This window comes from Gadus chalcogrammus, chromosome 9 (genome assembly GCF_026213295.1).
Source record: "Gadus chalcogrammus isolate NIFS_2021 chromosome 9, NIFS_Gcha_1.0, whole genome shotgun sequence".
Classification (NCBI taxonomy): domain Eukaryota; kingdom Metazoa; phylum Chordata; class Actinopteri; order Gadiformes; family Gadidae; genus Gadus; species Gadus chalcogrammus.
This window is the reverse complement of record NC_079420.1, coordinates 19,195,370-19,208,275: the sequence shown is the minus strand read 5'-3', so window position 1 is coordinate 19,208,275 and position 12,906 is coordinate 19,195,370. Positions and strand designations below refer to the sequence as shown.

The 12,906-nt window shown below is 45.7% G+C and overlaps 3 protein-coding genes across 4 annotated transcripts in view; all 3 read left to right on the top strand.

The window, feature by feature from the left end:
* The window catches only part of LOC130388978 (carbohydrate sulfotransferase 8-like), a 128,750-nt gene that overhangs the window by 21,723 nt on the left and 94,121 nt on the right, over window positions 1-12,906 (top strand). The window lies entirely within an intron of this gene.
* LOC130388605 (carbohydrate sulfotransferase 8-like) lies at window positions 910-3,025 on the top strand (the record flags this gene model as incomplete). Its single annotated transcript, XM_056598001.1, has 1 exon — window positions 910-3,025. A coding segment is annotated over one exon (1,068 nt), but the record flags the coding sequence as incomplete, so codon positions are not given.
* LOC130388986 (BTB/POZ domain-containing protein kctd15) overlaps window positions 5,323-12,906 on the top strand; it is a 111,090-nt gene continuing 103,506 nt past the window's right edge. Inside the window, exons 1-5 of one of the 2 annotated variants that reach the window (XM_056598635.1) lie at window positions 5,323-5,457; window positions 7,333-7,508; window positions 8,817-8,961; window positions 10,736-11,038; window positions 11,786-12,248. In XM_056598635.1, the coding sequence (XP_056454610.1) occupies window positions 5,431-5,457; window positions 7,333-7,508; window positions 8,817-8,961; window positions 10,736-11,038; window positions 11,786-11,947 (813 nt within the window). In that variant the 5' untranslated portion in view covers window positions 5,323-5,430 and the 3' untranslated portion in view covers window positions 11,948-12,248. Of the gene's footprint in view, window positions 5,458-7,332; window positions 7,509-8,816; window positions 8,962-10,735; window positions 11,039-11,785; window positions 12,249-12,906 lie in introns of those variants that run through there. The other variant, XM_056598633.1, reaches the window with a different exon arrangement.

The window sequence follows — 12,906 nt, the reverse complement described above, 5'->3', positions numbered from 1 at the left end:
GTCTGCATCGTCTCTATCTGTCATTCACCCACACACTCGCACATGCTCCCACACATGCCAAGACGACCCTGGCCTATTTATCAGAAGATAATCGGAAGACATATCTGGCCACTGCACTCCTCTGTCCTCCAAGTGGTTTCTCTTGGCCACCACCTCACCAGACTACTTATTTTTTAAAGCCAGACTTCACTTGTATGGCTTGTGTTATTCCCTTCAGAACATCTATAGGGGCTTAATTAACAAAATGCTTGGGAAGGGGTATATCAATTGTATAACTGAACACTTTATACATTTCTATGTATAAAGTATACCATATTATGGGAAATAGCTATTATGACTGTTGTTTTTCTGATTTGTCATCCACAGGAACTAACTCGGTGGTTGCACCTAGTTGGCCTGTTGAAAAGGTGAGCACTCCCATTGCAGCTAATCTTTGTTAAAACAGCACTGTTTGAACAAACACGAGATATGGGTCTGGTTCTATTATGTACCAGGGACAATAGTCCATGGTCATTGTTGATAGATTATTCAAATTTATGTAAACTTTTGTAATACGATCTGTAAAACTGTCTTTTGCATAAGCAAACTCGGGCGGGTATGTAAACGAGGCTAGATAATTCATTAGAAGCGGCGTGATGTCATCTTGTGGTTTGTTTGGTGTACTGCACTTTATTTAACCAATCTGGTAGCCGTCTCGCTGATCATGCATATATTTTAATTATTTCAGTTTTGACAAAGAAAAGCATGTACAATAGTTTGTCTTACACAAAATCTTACAACATGTAAAATATACTTTCTCCCAACCAATAAATAAATAAAAACAAGTTTATAATCAAATACAAATGAAAGAATTCCTTACTTATCTAATCGGACCCATTGTAATTTGACATTTGTCCATTCTATTTTGGATTTCAGGACTTTGACACAGGCCATCCAGCAGAGGGCGATGTGGACCGGAGCTACGACCCACCCCTACGTCTGGAGAACAGAGCTTCCTACCCCACCCTCCGCCCTCCCCTCCCCCTCACTCAGGAGCCCTCCAACGCCTCCGCGGCATCACACGAGGACCAGGCCTCCAGGCCCAAGCTACGTCTCCTGGAGGACCTCTCGGAAGCGGGTGGGGGGGCCGGGGGCCCCCACCAGAAGCTGGCCCTGGCGCAGGCCATCCGGCGACACCAACTGAGGAAGACGTGCGACAAATACCAGCCCAGCGTGGCCAATCGGCTGCTCTCGCGGCGGCAGGTGTCCCGGGTCTACGTGGAGGAACGGTCGAGGCTGCTGTACTGCGAGGTGCCCAAGGCCGGCTGCTCCAACTGGAAGCGGGTGCTCATGGTCCTGGGGGGCAGCGCCGTGTCCCCCGGGGACATCCCCCACGAGGCGGCGCACAACGCCAACAGCCTCCGCCGGCTGGACGGCTACGACCGCGCCGCCATCGCCAAGAGGCTCCACGACTACACCAAGTTCCTGTTTGTGCGGGAGCCCTTCGAGCGGCTGGTGTCGGCCTTCCGCGACAAGTTCGAGAGCCCAAACTCCTACTACCACCCCGTGTTCGGGCGGCCAATCATCTCCAAGTACCGGGCCAACGCCTCGCGCAGCGCCCTGCGTACCGGCGCCGGCGTGACCTTCCGGGAGTTCGTCCAGTACCTGCTGGACGTGCACCGGCCCGTGGGCATGGACATCCACTGGGAGCCCGTCAGCCAGCTCTGCAACCCCTGCCTGCTGCGCTACAACTTCATCGGGAAGTTTGAGAACATGGAGGAGGAGGCCAACTTCCTGCTGCGGAGCATGGGCGCGCCGGGGAACCTCAGCTTCCCCCACTTTAAGGACAGGAACCCCCTGGCCGAGAGGACTTCCTCTAGGATCACCCAGAGCTACTTTGCAAAGTTGAACTCAATAGAGCGACAGAAGATCTACGACTTTTACTACATGGATTATCTGATGTTCAACTACCCCAAGCCCTTTAAGGACCTGCATTAAGGGCCGAACAGGACTTTGTATGATTGTATGTAGCAGTCTGACTGAAGTGCTGTTGAGGAAACTGTTCAACCTCAAGGACAGTTTTGGGGAAGCGACTTTGTATTCATTGTAGCAAATAATTTTACTCTTTAACTAAATGTACCTTAGTTAATTATGGTCTACTTCCTCGATAGAGCCAGCCAGCAGCACTGAGTTGGTGAATAAATGAAGAATCAGTATCTGGCTGCTGTCTTCACTGAGTGGCTCTGCAGAATAACGACCCACACCACTGAATCCAAAGTCGCACCCTCGAATAGCAGGGAGCAATATGGGAACATATACTAGAGACTGCATCACTAGGTCATTCTGCATTCTTATGTCTGCATCCGTACCATTACTATTGTTGCCTAATCAGATATCAGAGATTTAAGTACTGGTTGAACTTGAAAGATTTTCCTGTGTGTCCTTTTTAATTATATAACTTTTTGTGAGTATTTTATTTCATTGGTTTACTTGTAAGCGAAAAGACAATCCTGTACCTGAAATTCATCGATAGGCCTTCTTCGGCCATATTTAGAGACTTTGTTGTTATTGGTTTATTCAATCTGGCAGTAAGTAAGTTATACCATTTCTTTTGTTGATATTCTCTAATTGTAATCATTCCAAATACCACTAGGTCAGGGGTTTCGTCCATGTGTGTTTATATCTAGATTGCAGACCACCAGAGAGTGTGAAACAGCTTATTGCAACACAAGGCTATCGACCTTGGTCTTAAATTTAAACAATGCCACCACTTTTCCCGAACTGCATATAGGGCCCTTTGAGTCTAATACAATACAAGAGTAATCTGCCTTTATCTAACTTTATACGTTTCAACAACAGAAAACTTTATCAGACGCACCAACGTTTTCAGTATTACTTGTCTTTGTCTTAGCCACTTTGAAGATGAGTTTTCAGCCTTAACACTGCCATTTTGCCTAATGCATTTAAATGTCATGTTGACGGACTTGTGTAAATAAAAGTAGCCTCCACATTGATAGCTTTTCCCTGATAATTTCACCCTTTTTGTGTCCATTAGCACTTACTGATGAATAGGTTTAAACACAGGCTCATTGGATATAGCCTACTATTGTCAATTTGGCCTACTATGCATTAATGTAGACTTAAATCCAAATAGGCCTAAATATAGGACCCCATACCAGTTTTCATAAGGATAAGGAATAAATTGTAAACATGATTATTGTTTACAATTGATGATTATTTAAATGGAAGTGTGACCCTCTGATACATTCAAGAGCAGACATTGAAGGCCTGCTGCGAATGCTCCCAGCATGCTGTGCGTCACCTCTCCATATGACAGGCGTCATTGTCTCGCCTCCATTGCCCGCGAGGCTAGCCCTTCCCGCCCGTCCCCCCGCCTTTGTCCCTTGAGCCCCCCGAAGGCAGAGACGACTAGTGTCAGAGACGGGGGGGGGATCAGGCGGCCCACCTCAGCCACAACAAACCCCAGCGCCTTTCTTTATTGACATAAATACACATAATGTGTCGTGTGTTTCGACGGACCCTTTACGTCCGTATAAACATGGCGTATATACATGTGATCGGCCCCGGTAGTGCAGGGGCCCTAGGGATAGCCTACTGGGCTATCACTTTAAAACGGCGATGGGGGCCTTGGGCTGTGAAACAACGCTTCACAAAAAAAAGGAGGCTATGCTTTTGATAAACACACAACCCGGTTATTCTGTTCATAAGCACAGCACCCCATTATTTTGGTCTTGCTTTACCCAACACTTTACATTCTGCCACTATCAGCATGGCTTTACGAGATATTTTGCAGGCTTAGTGTAAAACTATGTAACATGAGACAAGTTGAACTATGTGTAAGCTGTAGCTATAGATTAACATAGTTGGCCTACATGTTCAGCTATGTTTAAGTACATCTGTAGCAGCTGTAGTTTTATTTGAACAAATGGTGAGCAATCGGGAAGGGCTGGGCAGCAGTAGGCTGCACACAGCCTCGGCCCCGGGCCGGAACAGAAAGGCCTAATGCTGTTGTCTTGCTGCACAACAGACGGTGTGTATGTGTCGCTCTAGTTCCCTGCTTGATTTAGCTCACGGGATAAGGATTGACCAACTTTTCAAAGTTATAATCTGTGGGTGTTGAGGTGTGTGTGTGTGTGTGTGTGTGTGTGTGTGTGTGTGTGTGTGTGTGTGTGTGTGTGTGTGTGTGTGTGTGTGTGTGTGTGTGTGTGTGTGTGTGTGTGTGTGTGTGTGTGTGTGTGTGTGTGTGTGTGTGTGTGTGGGGGGTACCAGAGTAAACTGTCTATAGAGCAGCAATTAGGACATGGATATATATACTGTATGTCCAGCCAGGCTATTGAACCAACGTATAACTTCGAAACCGCCTATGTGGGCCACATCAATCAGATTAGAAAACTGAAAGAACCAAAGAAAAACCCAGGCCTTCTACGATCTGACCAGTTGGGCGAGCTTGACCTGTCCGAAGGAAACTGGCGGTCTGCAGGCGGACTATTACGCGCATGTCTGAACGCAATAGGTTCTAAAATCATCACTTAACATTGTGTGACCCATCGTCAATGAATGCATCGTCTTTACAATCTGAAATACACGAGACAACCAAGCCAGGATGAGAATAATAAAACCTAATATAACTGTCTGCAGCAGCACGCCCTCGCGGCGCCCATCTCCATCTCCCAGTGCGCAATCATCGAAATGGCGCATTCTGCCCCGGGCCCATGAAAAGGCGCTTTTTTGCCGTGGCATCATGCATGACGACAGACGTCATTTGGCTCTAGCCCCTGGGGGAAGTTGGATGTTGGTAAATTATGAGTCTTTAGTAGAGGGGATTTTGGTGCAGGAGGCTTGACATAAGTCAGACGTATAGCCGTTAATAGCAGCGCGCGCTGACGAACTCCAGTTCCATACTGCACACATTAGGCTACAGAGTACAGACCTACCTTTGACCAGAGCTTACATTGTTTTGGTGTTTGTGTGTGTGTGTGTGTGGTGATGATGGTGGAACATCTGACAATGCAGAAGCTAGTTTTGCAGAACCGCAATGAAATCGGTATAAATAGTGTCTAAGACAATTGAAGTCACCTATCGTGCAAACGGGAGTATCAGCCCTTTTTTTTTTTTTTTTAATCTTTATTATTAGGACAGAGGATCACGCATTGCTCCTCCAGCGAGTTTGGGCGAGAGAGAGACCAAGTAATTGTAACCTAATCCTCAGCCCCGAGGCGCTCTCGCATCGCCCCGGGCACACATTCTTCCAGCCTCCCCCCTGGTTGGCGTCCGACGACTGGCTTCTTTGCGCGGAGATCGAGGCTCGACGGGTCTGTTAGACGGAAGCAAGAGAAGGACGAAGGAAGGACTGTTTTTCCTTTTGCAAAAAATCAGCTGCGATTCTAGTTACTCCAAAGAATCCCAGCCGGCTCTACACCAGACCCATCCATGTCGTCCGTGTCGGTGTCTTCTCAGGTAAGTCCGCGCGTCGCCTGCTTTCATCGCTGTGTCTCGATGCGGGAATGTCCCAGACAGAGACAGAAAAGGCACACACGATGCAAGCGTGCTTTAGATTAAGAAGTTTGTAGCCTTCGTTATTGTGTCCTTGTGGATCGCTTTTCAACATCTGCTAAATCTAGAAGCCAGCTTTTAATTGCCTTTATTCAATGTGATTCAATGTGATTCAATGCCTGTTTTTTGCCGTGCGCACGCGCGCGCGTACACACACACGCACAAACACACACACACACACACACACACACACACACACACACACACACACACACACACACACACACACACACACACACACACACACACACACACACACACACACACAAAACGTACTGGTTTCAAACATGTACGGTTGGTTGAAGCGGAAATACTAAACGTTTAGATCGCAATGCCGTATCTAGTCATTGCCAAGTGTGTTTTGTTGTGCACGCACTTGTGTGTCTGTGTACAATTTGTCCGTCTGTGTAGGCTTTGTTTATACGTATGTATGGATGTATGTACGTACAGTATGCTATGTAGGCCTATTTACATATGTTACGTATGTATGTATGTATGTATGTATGTATGTATGGATGGATGTATGGATGGATGGATGGATGGATGTAGTATGTATGTATGTATGTATGTATGTATGTATGTATGTATGTATGTATGTATGTATGTATGTATGTATGTATGTATGTATGTATGTATGTATGTATGTAGTATGTATGTATGTATGTAGTATGTATGTATGTAGTATATATGTATGTATGTATGTATGTATGTATGTATGTATGTATGTATGTATTATATATGTATGTAGTATGTATGTATGTATGTATGTATGTATGTATGTATGTATGTATGTATGTATGTATGTATGTATGTATGTATGTATGTATGTAGTATGTATGTATGTATGTATGTATGTATGTATGTATGTATGTATGTATGTATGTATGTATGTATGTATGTATGTATGTAGTATGTATGTATGTATGTATGTATGTATGTATGTATGTATGTATGTATGTATGTATGTATGTATGTATGTATGTATGTATGTATGTATGTATGTATGTATGTATGACCTGACCTTTGTTAAGATGCTGTCTGTACTCAGATTACCCAGAATGCCCTGTGTTTGCTGGGCTGTCTGTGTGCACTCAGACCCAGAGCTCCAGGCTGGGCCAGGGGGGGAGAGCCACGAGTCCGCCTCCTGTTCACCTTTCATGGTTCAACGGACTTCCTAACAATTGCCAGAGACTTTCAATGGGGGGGATGGGTCAATTAAGGCAGAATCTGCCCCGGCTCCATAGCCCCCCGGCCATAGCCGCCCTCTGTCTCAATGTGGGCACGCTCAACCGCAGTCGCCTTATGAATATTGTTCACACACACAGACGTGCCACCCTTGTAATCCCTGCAATACGTAAAAAATACATAAAATGAGAAAACAAAACCTCATAATGTTAGGAACTAATTTGCCAGAACTAGTATCACAAGGGCAGTGGATGTTTCACGCCAACTCTCAGCACCTAACAAGCGGCTGAGAAGGCAATGCCGCGCGGTAAGACTATATCCTATCAAACACTTTGAACATCAGGGACCAACGTGATAATAAGTGCACGCCTTCTCCTTTTCATCCATGATGCATCAGGATGCGATTTCATTTGGTTGATCTCATGTGTCCAATGAGCAACCAAAGCTAAAGCGCTGAAAGCTGATCCTGAATGGGCCGGATCCCACCTTGATGACAGGGCGATCCCGCTCAACGCGAAGTGCTGATTGGCTGTTTGTGTGCAGGATGCTCACCCGGTGTGTTTCTTCTGCTTGTCTCCCCGTGTGCGTTGCCAGGACGGGCGCAGCATGTCCCGGATGTCTCTGAGCAGGTCCCCGGTGTCTCCCATGAGCACCCAGGGCATCCCCTCCCCGGCCCAGCTCACCAAGACCAACGCCCCGGTCCACATCGACGTGGGGGGTCACATGTACACCAGCAGCCTGGCCACGCTCACCAAGTACCCAGAGTCCAGGTGAGACCGCCGCCCAGGGGGGGGTCGGGGAAGGACCTGAGGGGAACACGGCGGGGGGGTCGATGGTTGGATGGATGGATGTTAAAACTGATGCACACACACACAAACACACACACACGCACACGCACACAAATAGACACACATTCACATGCACACACTTTATAGAACAGAGTTTAATATAGTTGTCTTTGGGAGGACAGCACAGGGGGGAGGAGTTAGCTGTGAGCTGGAGGCTGAGTCTGATGCCAGAGCATCAGGGAGCTAGAGCTGAGGCAGCTTCAACTCACTGACTGAGGCAAAGAGACTCAGAGGAAGCACAGGGGGCCAATATATGGAAAGGATAATGAACAACAAGTAGAGGTGTCGACTTCTTATAGCGTTAATGATGATGTTACTTATTAAGCATAGATACATCCATTCCTTTATACTGAGTCAATGTACTGAGAATAAAGGACTGAAAACTCCTGTCTTAAACTGATTCACATTTAAAACGTTGACCTGGTGTAGGAAATTTGAAGAAAACGGCCGCGTTATAACAGATACCCCCAAAACCGATCGTAACCAGCCAATACATATAGTAATAGGGAGCGAACTTCAACAGCTGTCGGCATTGTAAGTAACATAATAACATAATAACTGTTCCCATTGTAATAGCCTGACTCATAGCCTAGAGGGAAGCTATTGCAGCATGTTTGAAGTACTATAGAAGGCATTCCAAATAATACGCTAGGCAACTAAACTAAACAAAGACTCAACGAGTTTATACCCAACATGAGGTTTGGCTTCTTCTTCATCCCATTCTCCTTCTCCTTCTTCTCTTTTTTCCCCTTCTTCTTCTTCTTCTTCTTCTTCTTCTTCTTCTTCTTCTTCTTCTTCTTCTTCTTCTTCTTCTTCTTCTTCTTCTTCTTCTTCTTCTTCTTCTTCTTCTTCTTCTTCTTCTTCTTCTTCTTCTTCTTCTTCTTCTTCTTCTTCTTCTTCTTCTTCTTCTTCTTCTTCTTCTTCTTCTTCTTCTTCTTCTTCTTCTTCTTCTTCTTCTTCTTCTTCTTCTTCTTCTTCTTCTTCTTCTTCTTCTTCTTCTTCTATATTGCTATTTTAATAGATACGTTACCTACCTTAGACTCACTAATATACATCTAAATAATTAATCCAATATCAACTACAACCATGCAACACTTTTCCTATCATGTCTATACCACAAAATATTACAATTACGCTTTACTACTAAACATCATGGCAAACATGGTTTATCACATTGTTTCCTATGTGTTGATTAACCTTGGTTTGTTTTCTTCGCCTCTGTTCCTCCAGAATCAGCCGCCTGTTCAACGGCACGGAGCCCATCGTTCTGGACAGTCTGAAGCAGCACTACTTCATCGACCGGGACGGGGAGATCTTCCGCTACATTCTCAGCTTCCTGCGCACCTGCAGACTGCTCCTCCCTGAGGACTTCAAGGTATGCCGGTAACCCTGTACCCCCTCCGGAGAGCTGGATCCTAGTGATCTATCACAGCCTCCACAACAGTGGTGCAGCTCTATGTTGCTTAGGTATTTAGTGTTTTAGTACTCTAGTTCTGTCACACTTTTGAATCGCTTTGTGGTTCTCGACCCGGGCGCTACAGGGTCTCTTGGCTGAGAGGGAGGTGTGTGTGTGTGTGTGTGTGTGTGTGTGTGTGTGTGTGTGTGTGTGTGTGTGTGTGTGTGTGTGTGTGTGTGTTTGTGTGTGTTCATTTGTATGCATATTGTGGTATGTATTTTACAAAACTAACTTGTTAGGGGTTGGGTTTTTTGGGCGATCATATGTATGTATGTATGTATGTATGTATGTATGTATGTATGCGTATGTGTGTGTATGTGCTTATGTGTGTGTGTGTGTGTGTATGTGTGTGTGTGTGTGTTTGTGTGTGTGTGTGTGTGTGTGTGTGTGTGTGTGTGTGTGTGTGTGTGTGTGTGTGTGTGTGTGTGTGTGTGTGTGTGTGTGTGTGTGTGTGTGTGTGTGTGCCTGTGTGTATGATGGCAGCCAGTGTGTTGTGCGTGCGTTTGTGTCAGTCTGTGTGCATATTGAAACGCTCTCGTCTCCTTCTCTGTACTTAGCCAGCAGGGAAACTGTAATTCTGTGCCTTTGCTCAGGATGACTACAACAGCCCGCAGTCAGAGACCCTTTTTTATAAAACACATCTATCCTTTGCTTCGAGCCAACAAAGGGAAGGGAGCTAAGGAGCGCAGGCTTTGATACAGCACACTGCCCCTGGGGCCACAACGCCTCTGCATGATGTGTGTGTGTGTGTGTGTGTGTGTGTGTGTGTGTGTGTGTGTGTGTGTGTGTGTGTGTGTGTGTGTGTGTGTGTGTCTGTGTGTGTGTGTGTGTGTGTGTGTGTGTGTGTGTGTGTGTGTGTGTGTGTGTGTGTGTGTGTGTGTGTGTGTGTGTGTGTGTGTGTGCCTGCGTTTGTGGCTGAGTGTGTGCGTGCTCTAGGTCAGGATCAGCATTGAGGAAGAAAAAAAAGAAGAAGAAAGAGGAGTGGAAAAAAACCTTCTTTATCTCTGTCTTTTCTATCCTTTCTTTCGGTCTATCTGTCTGTCTTTCTTTATTCCTTTCACGCGCAGTCATTACGAATATATTGGTCTGCAGTGTGCTGTGCAGGCATGCAATGCTTCACTGCAGAGCTTTGATGGATCGGGTTTGTAGGATTTGTAGGATTACCTTTTGAGTGTGGAAGATGAGAGGAGATGAGGTTTGAGATCACCGGAAAATAGTAAAAATAAATATCAAAATGTGAAGTTGGTTTAAGGACAGAATGTAAATTGTCACATGCATGTTTTAATGTCATAGCGTCTTTTGGACTTTTGGGAATTTGCAACTGTGCAGTGGCTCCAAATGTCACATGGGTACTATCGGATAGGCCAGGGGGCGTTAGGTGGTAAAGGGCCTTCAGCAACAGAGCTTCCTTCTGTGCTCTTCTCTTCTCTGCTCAATATGTTCCCTTGTCTGCAGCATTAAGCCAGACTATAGATCCCACTCGCTATTAAATCAGCAACTCCTGAACTCTAACTTTATCATATCAACAGCATTCAGTACATTGATTTGAACTTAAACGTCCTCAAGCTTGTTTGCAGTGGTCCCAGTCGCCCTCTCCATGCACCATTCCCTCGTCAGAGACTGAGCTGACCAGAGTCTGTGTGTGTGTGTGTGTGTGTGTGTGTGTGTGTGTGTGTGTGTGTGTGGCCGGCAGGATTTCCTGCAGCTCTATGAGGAGGCCCGCTACTACCAGCTGACGCCCATGGTGCGTGAGCTGGAGCGCTGGCAGGTGGAGCGCGAGGCACAGCGGACGGCGCCGGTGGAGTGCCTGGTGGTCCGTGTGTCCCCCGACCTGGGCGAGAGGATCGCCCTCAGCGGGGAGAAGGTGCTCATCGAGGAGATCTTCCCCGAGACGGGCGACGTCATGTGCAACTCGGTGAACGCCGGCTGGAACCAGGACCCCACGCACGTCATCCGCTTCCCCCTCAACGGCTACTGCCGGCTCAACTCTGTGCAGGTGAGACACGCCCCTCTCTGTCAGGACGGCCGATGGGAGTGTGAGGTAGGCTAGCTGGAAAGGTGACGTCAAAGGGGACCTATTGTACCACCAGGTGTGAGTGTAATTAGCCGTTACAAGCCTCCCTTGACATCATAGGTACGACTTGTAACGGCTAATCACACTCACACCTGGTGGTATAACGTGTCACCTTCAACGTGTTGGCGTTTAGTGCTCTATCCTGGTACGACGAGGACATAATAAAACCCTGGTTATACCTAAGCCCATTATCCAGCGATGAGGTCGCTCATTCTTTTGGAGCTTAAAATAAAAGTTGAAACGAAATACAGCTGGATCAAGGTATTTGTGGTTGAGAACTTCTCAGAGAGGAGTCCTTGATTGATTGAGGTTAGACTTACTTTTTTTACTTACTTTGTGTCCGCTGTGTGTGACATGTGGTGGTGCATGGGCGAGCCGTGCACAACCCCCCCAGAACTGAAGGAAATAATGGTTGTGATTTTTTTTAAATTATTATTTAATGATATTGCTAAAGGACTTGTCCCTACTAGTCAAAATCAAACCTAAACGTATTAAACAACCAATTCTTTACATTACATTAATCTAGCTGAAGCTTTTGTCCCAAGCCACTTACGTTAATGAACAATGAACGCACAATAAAGGCATTCAACCATTCCAGAGAAACAGAATAAGATCCAAGCTACAAGTCGCTTACGCAATGCCAGAACTGACCTCTGACCTTTGTCTCAGGTGCTGGAGAGGTTGTTCCAGAAGGGCTTCACGATGAAGGGGTCGTGCGGCGGCGGCGTGGACTCCTCCCAGTTCAGCGAGTACGTCATGTGTCGCGACCTCATCCGGAGCCAGTCCATCACCAGCACGCCCATCCGGATCAAACAGGAACCACTGGACTAGACCACGCCAACACACGGCGTAGACAGAGCCCAGCCCCGAGACCGTTGGTGGGATCGAAACATCCTCAGTCGCGCTGGGAGGGAAGGAACGTTAACGGCAACACAGAGTCTGGGGTCTCAGATCAACAGACTCAAACCAGACGCAGACAAAGGAAGACTGAAACAGGACTTGGGACTTTAGACTTTCTTGAGACTTTGCCAAACTGAATGAAATGAGCAATGTTAAGTTCAGTTTGAACTGAACAGCTTCCACTGTGATTCTGATGGCGAAGTTGACGACTTTATTTTGAAGGTTTGAAAAATCAGAAGATAAAGGTTGGATAAAAAAAAATTAAGAAGCTGGTAGTCTGTAGATAGATAGCCGGTCCATTTTAAAACGTAAATAAAAAACGTCAACCTCAATGGATTAAATACCATTTTGTTATACGTGTCAGACTGCGTTTTGATACCAACACTAAGATCAGGGCGCATGGTGGAAGAAAATGATCGAAAACCTAATTTGTACCTGGTGGCACCAAACCTGTAATATAATTTGTTTTTTTTATAAACTATTTTGGAAAAAAAGTGATGTATATTTAATGTATTTGTTATCTTTGTGTCAGGATCCTTGTTTTGTACAGTTTAATTGATATAAACAACCAAACAAAAAAAAATGTCAGTCTTTTATTGTCACTACTATCTATCTACAATAAGATCATATTGCAATGATAAGACTGTGCTTATATTTTAAATGCTGAGCCATTTAAAATATTTTTTTCCTGACACCACCTCAATCATGCATTGGATACACATTCTTCACATTGGAAACAAATTGTGCATGTATAAATAAAATCTGATCAATTAATATGCCACCATCCAAAGATTTGAAGCCCAACTTGCCCCAATACACACATGGACCGCTCTTAAGCACTCCAACCGATCAAACAATGCATCCCACCAGAGACACACAAGCCAAGCTTC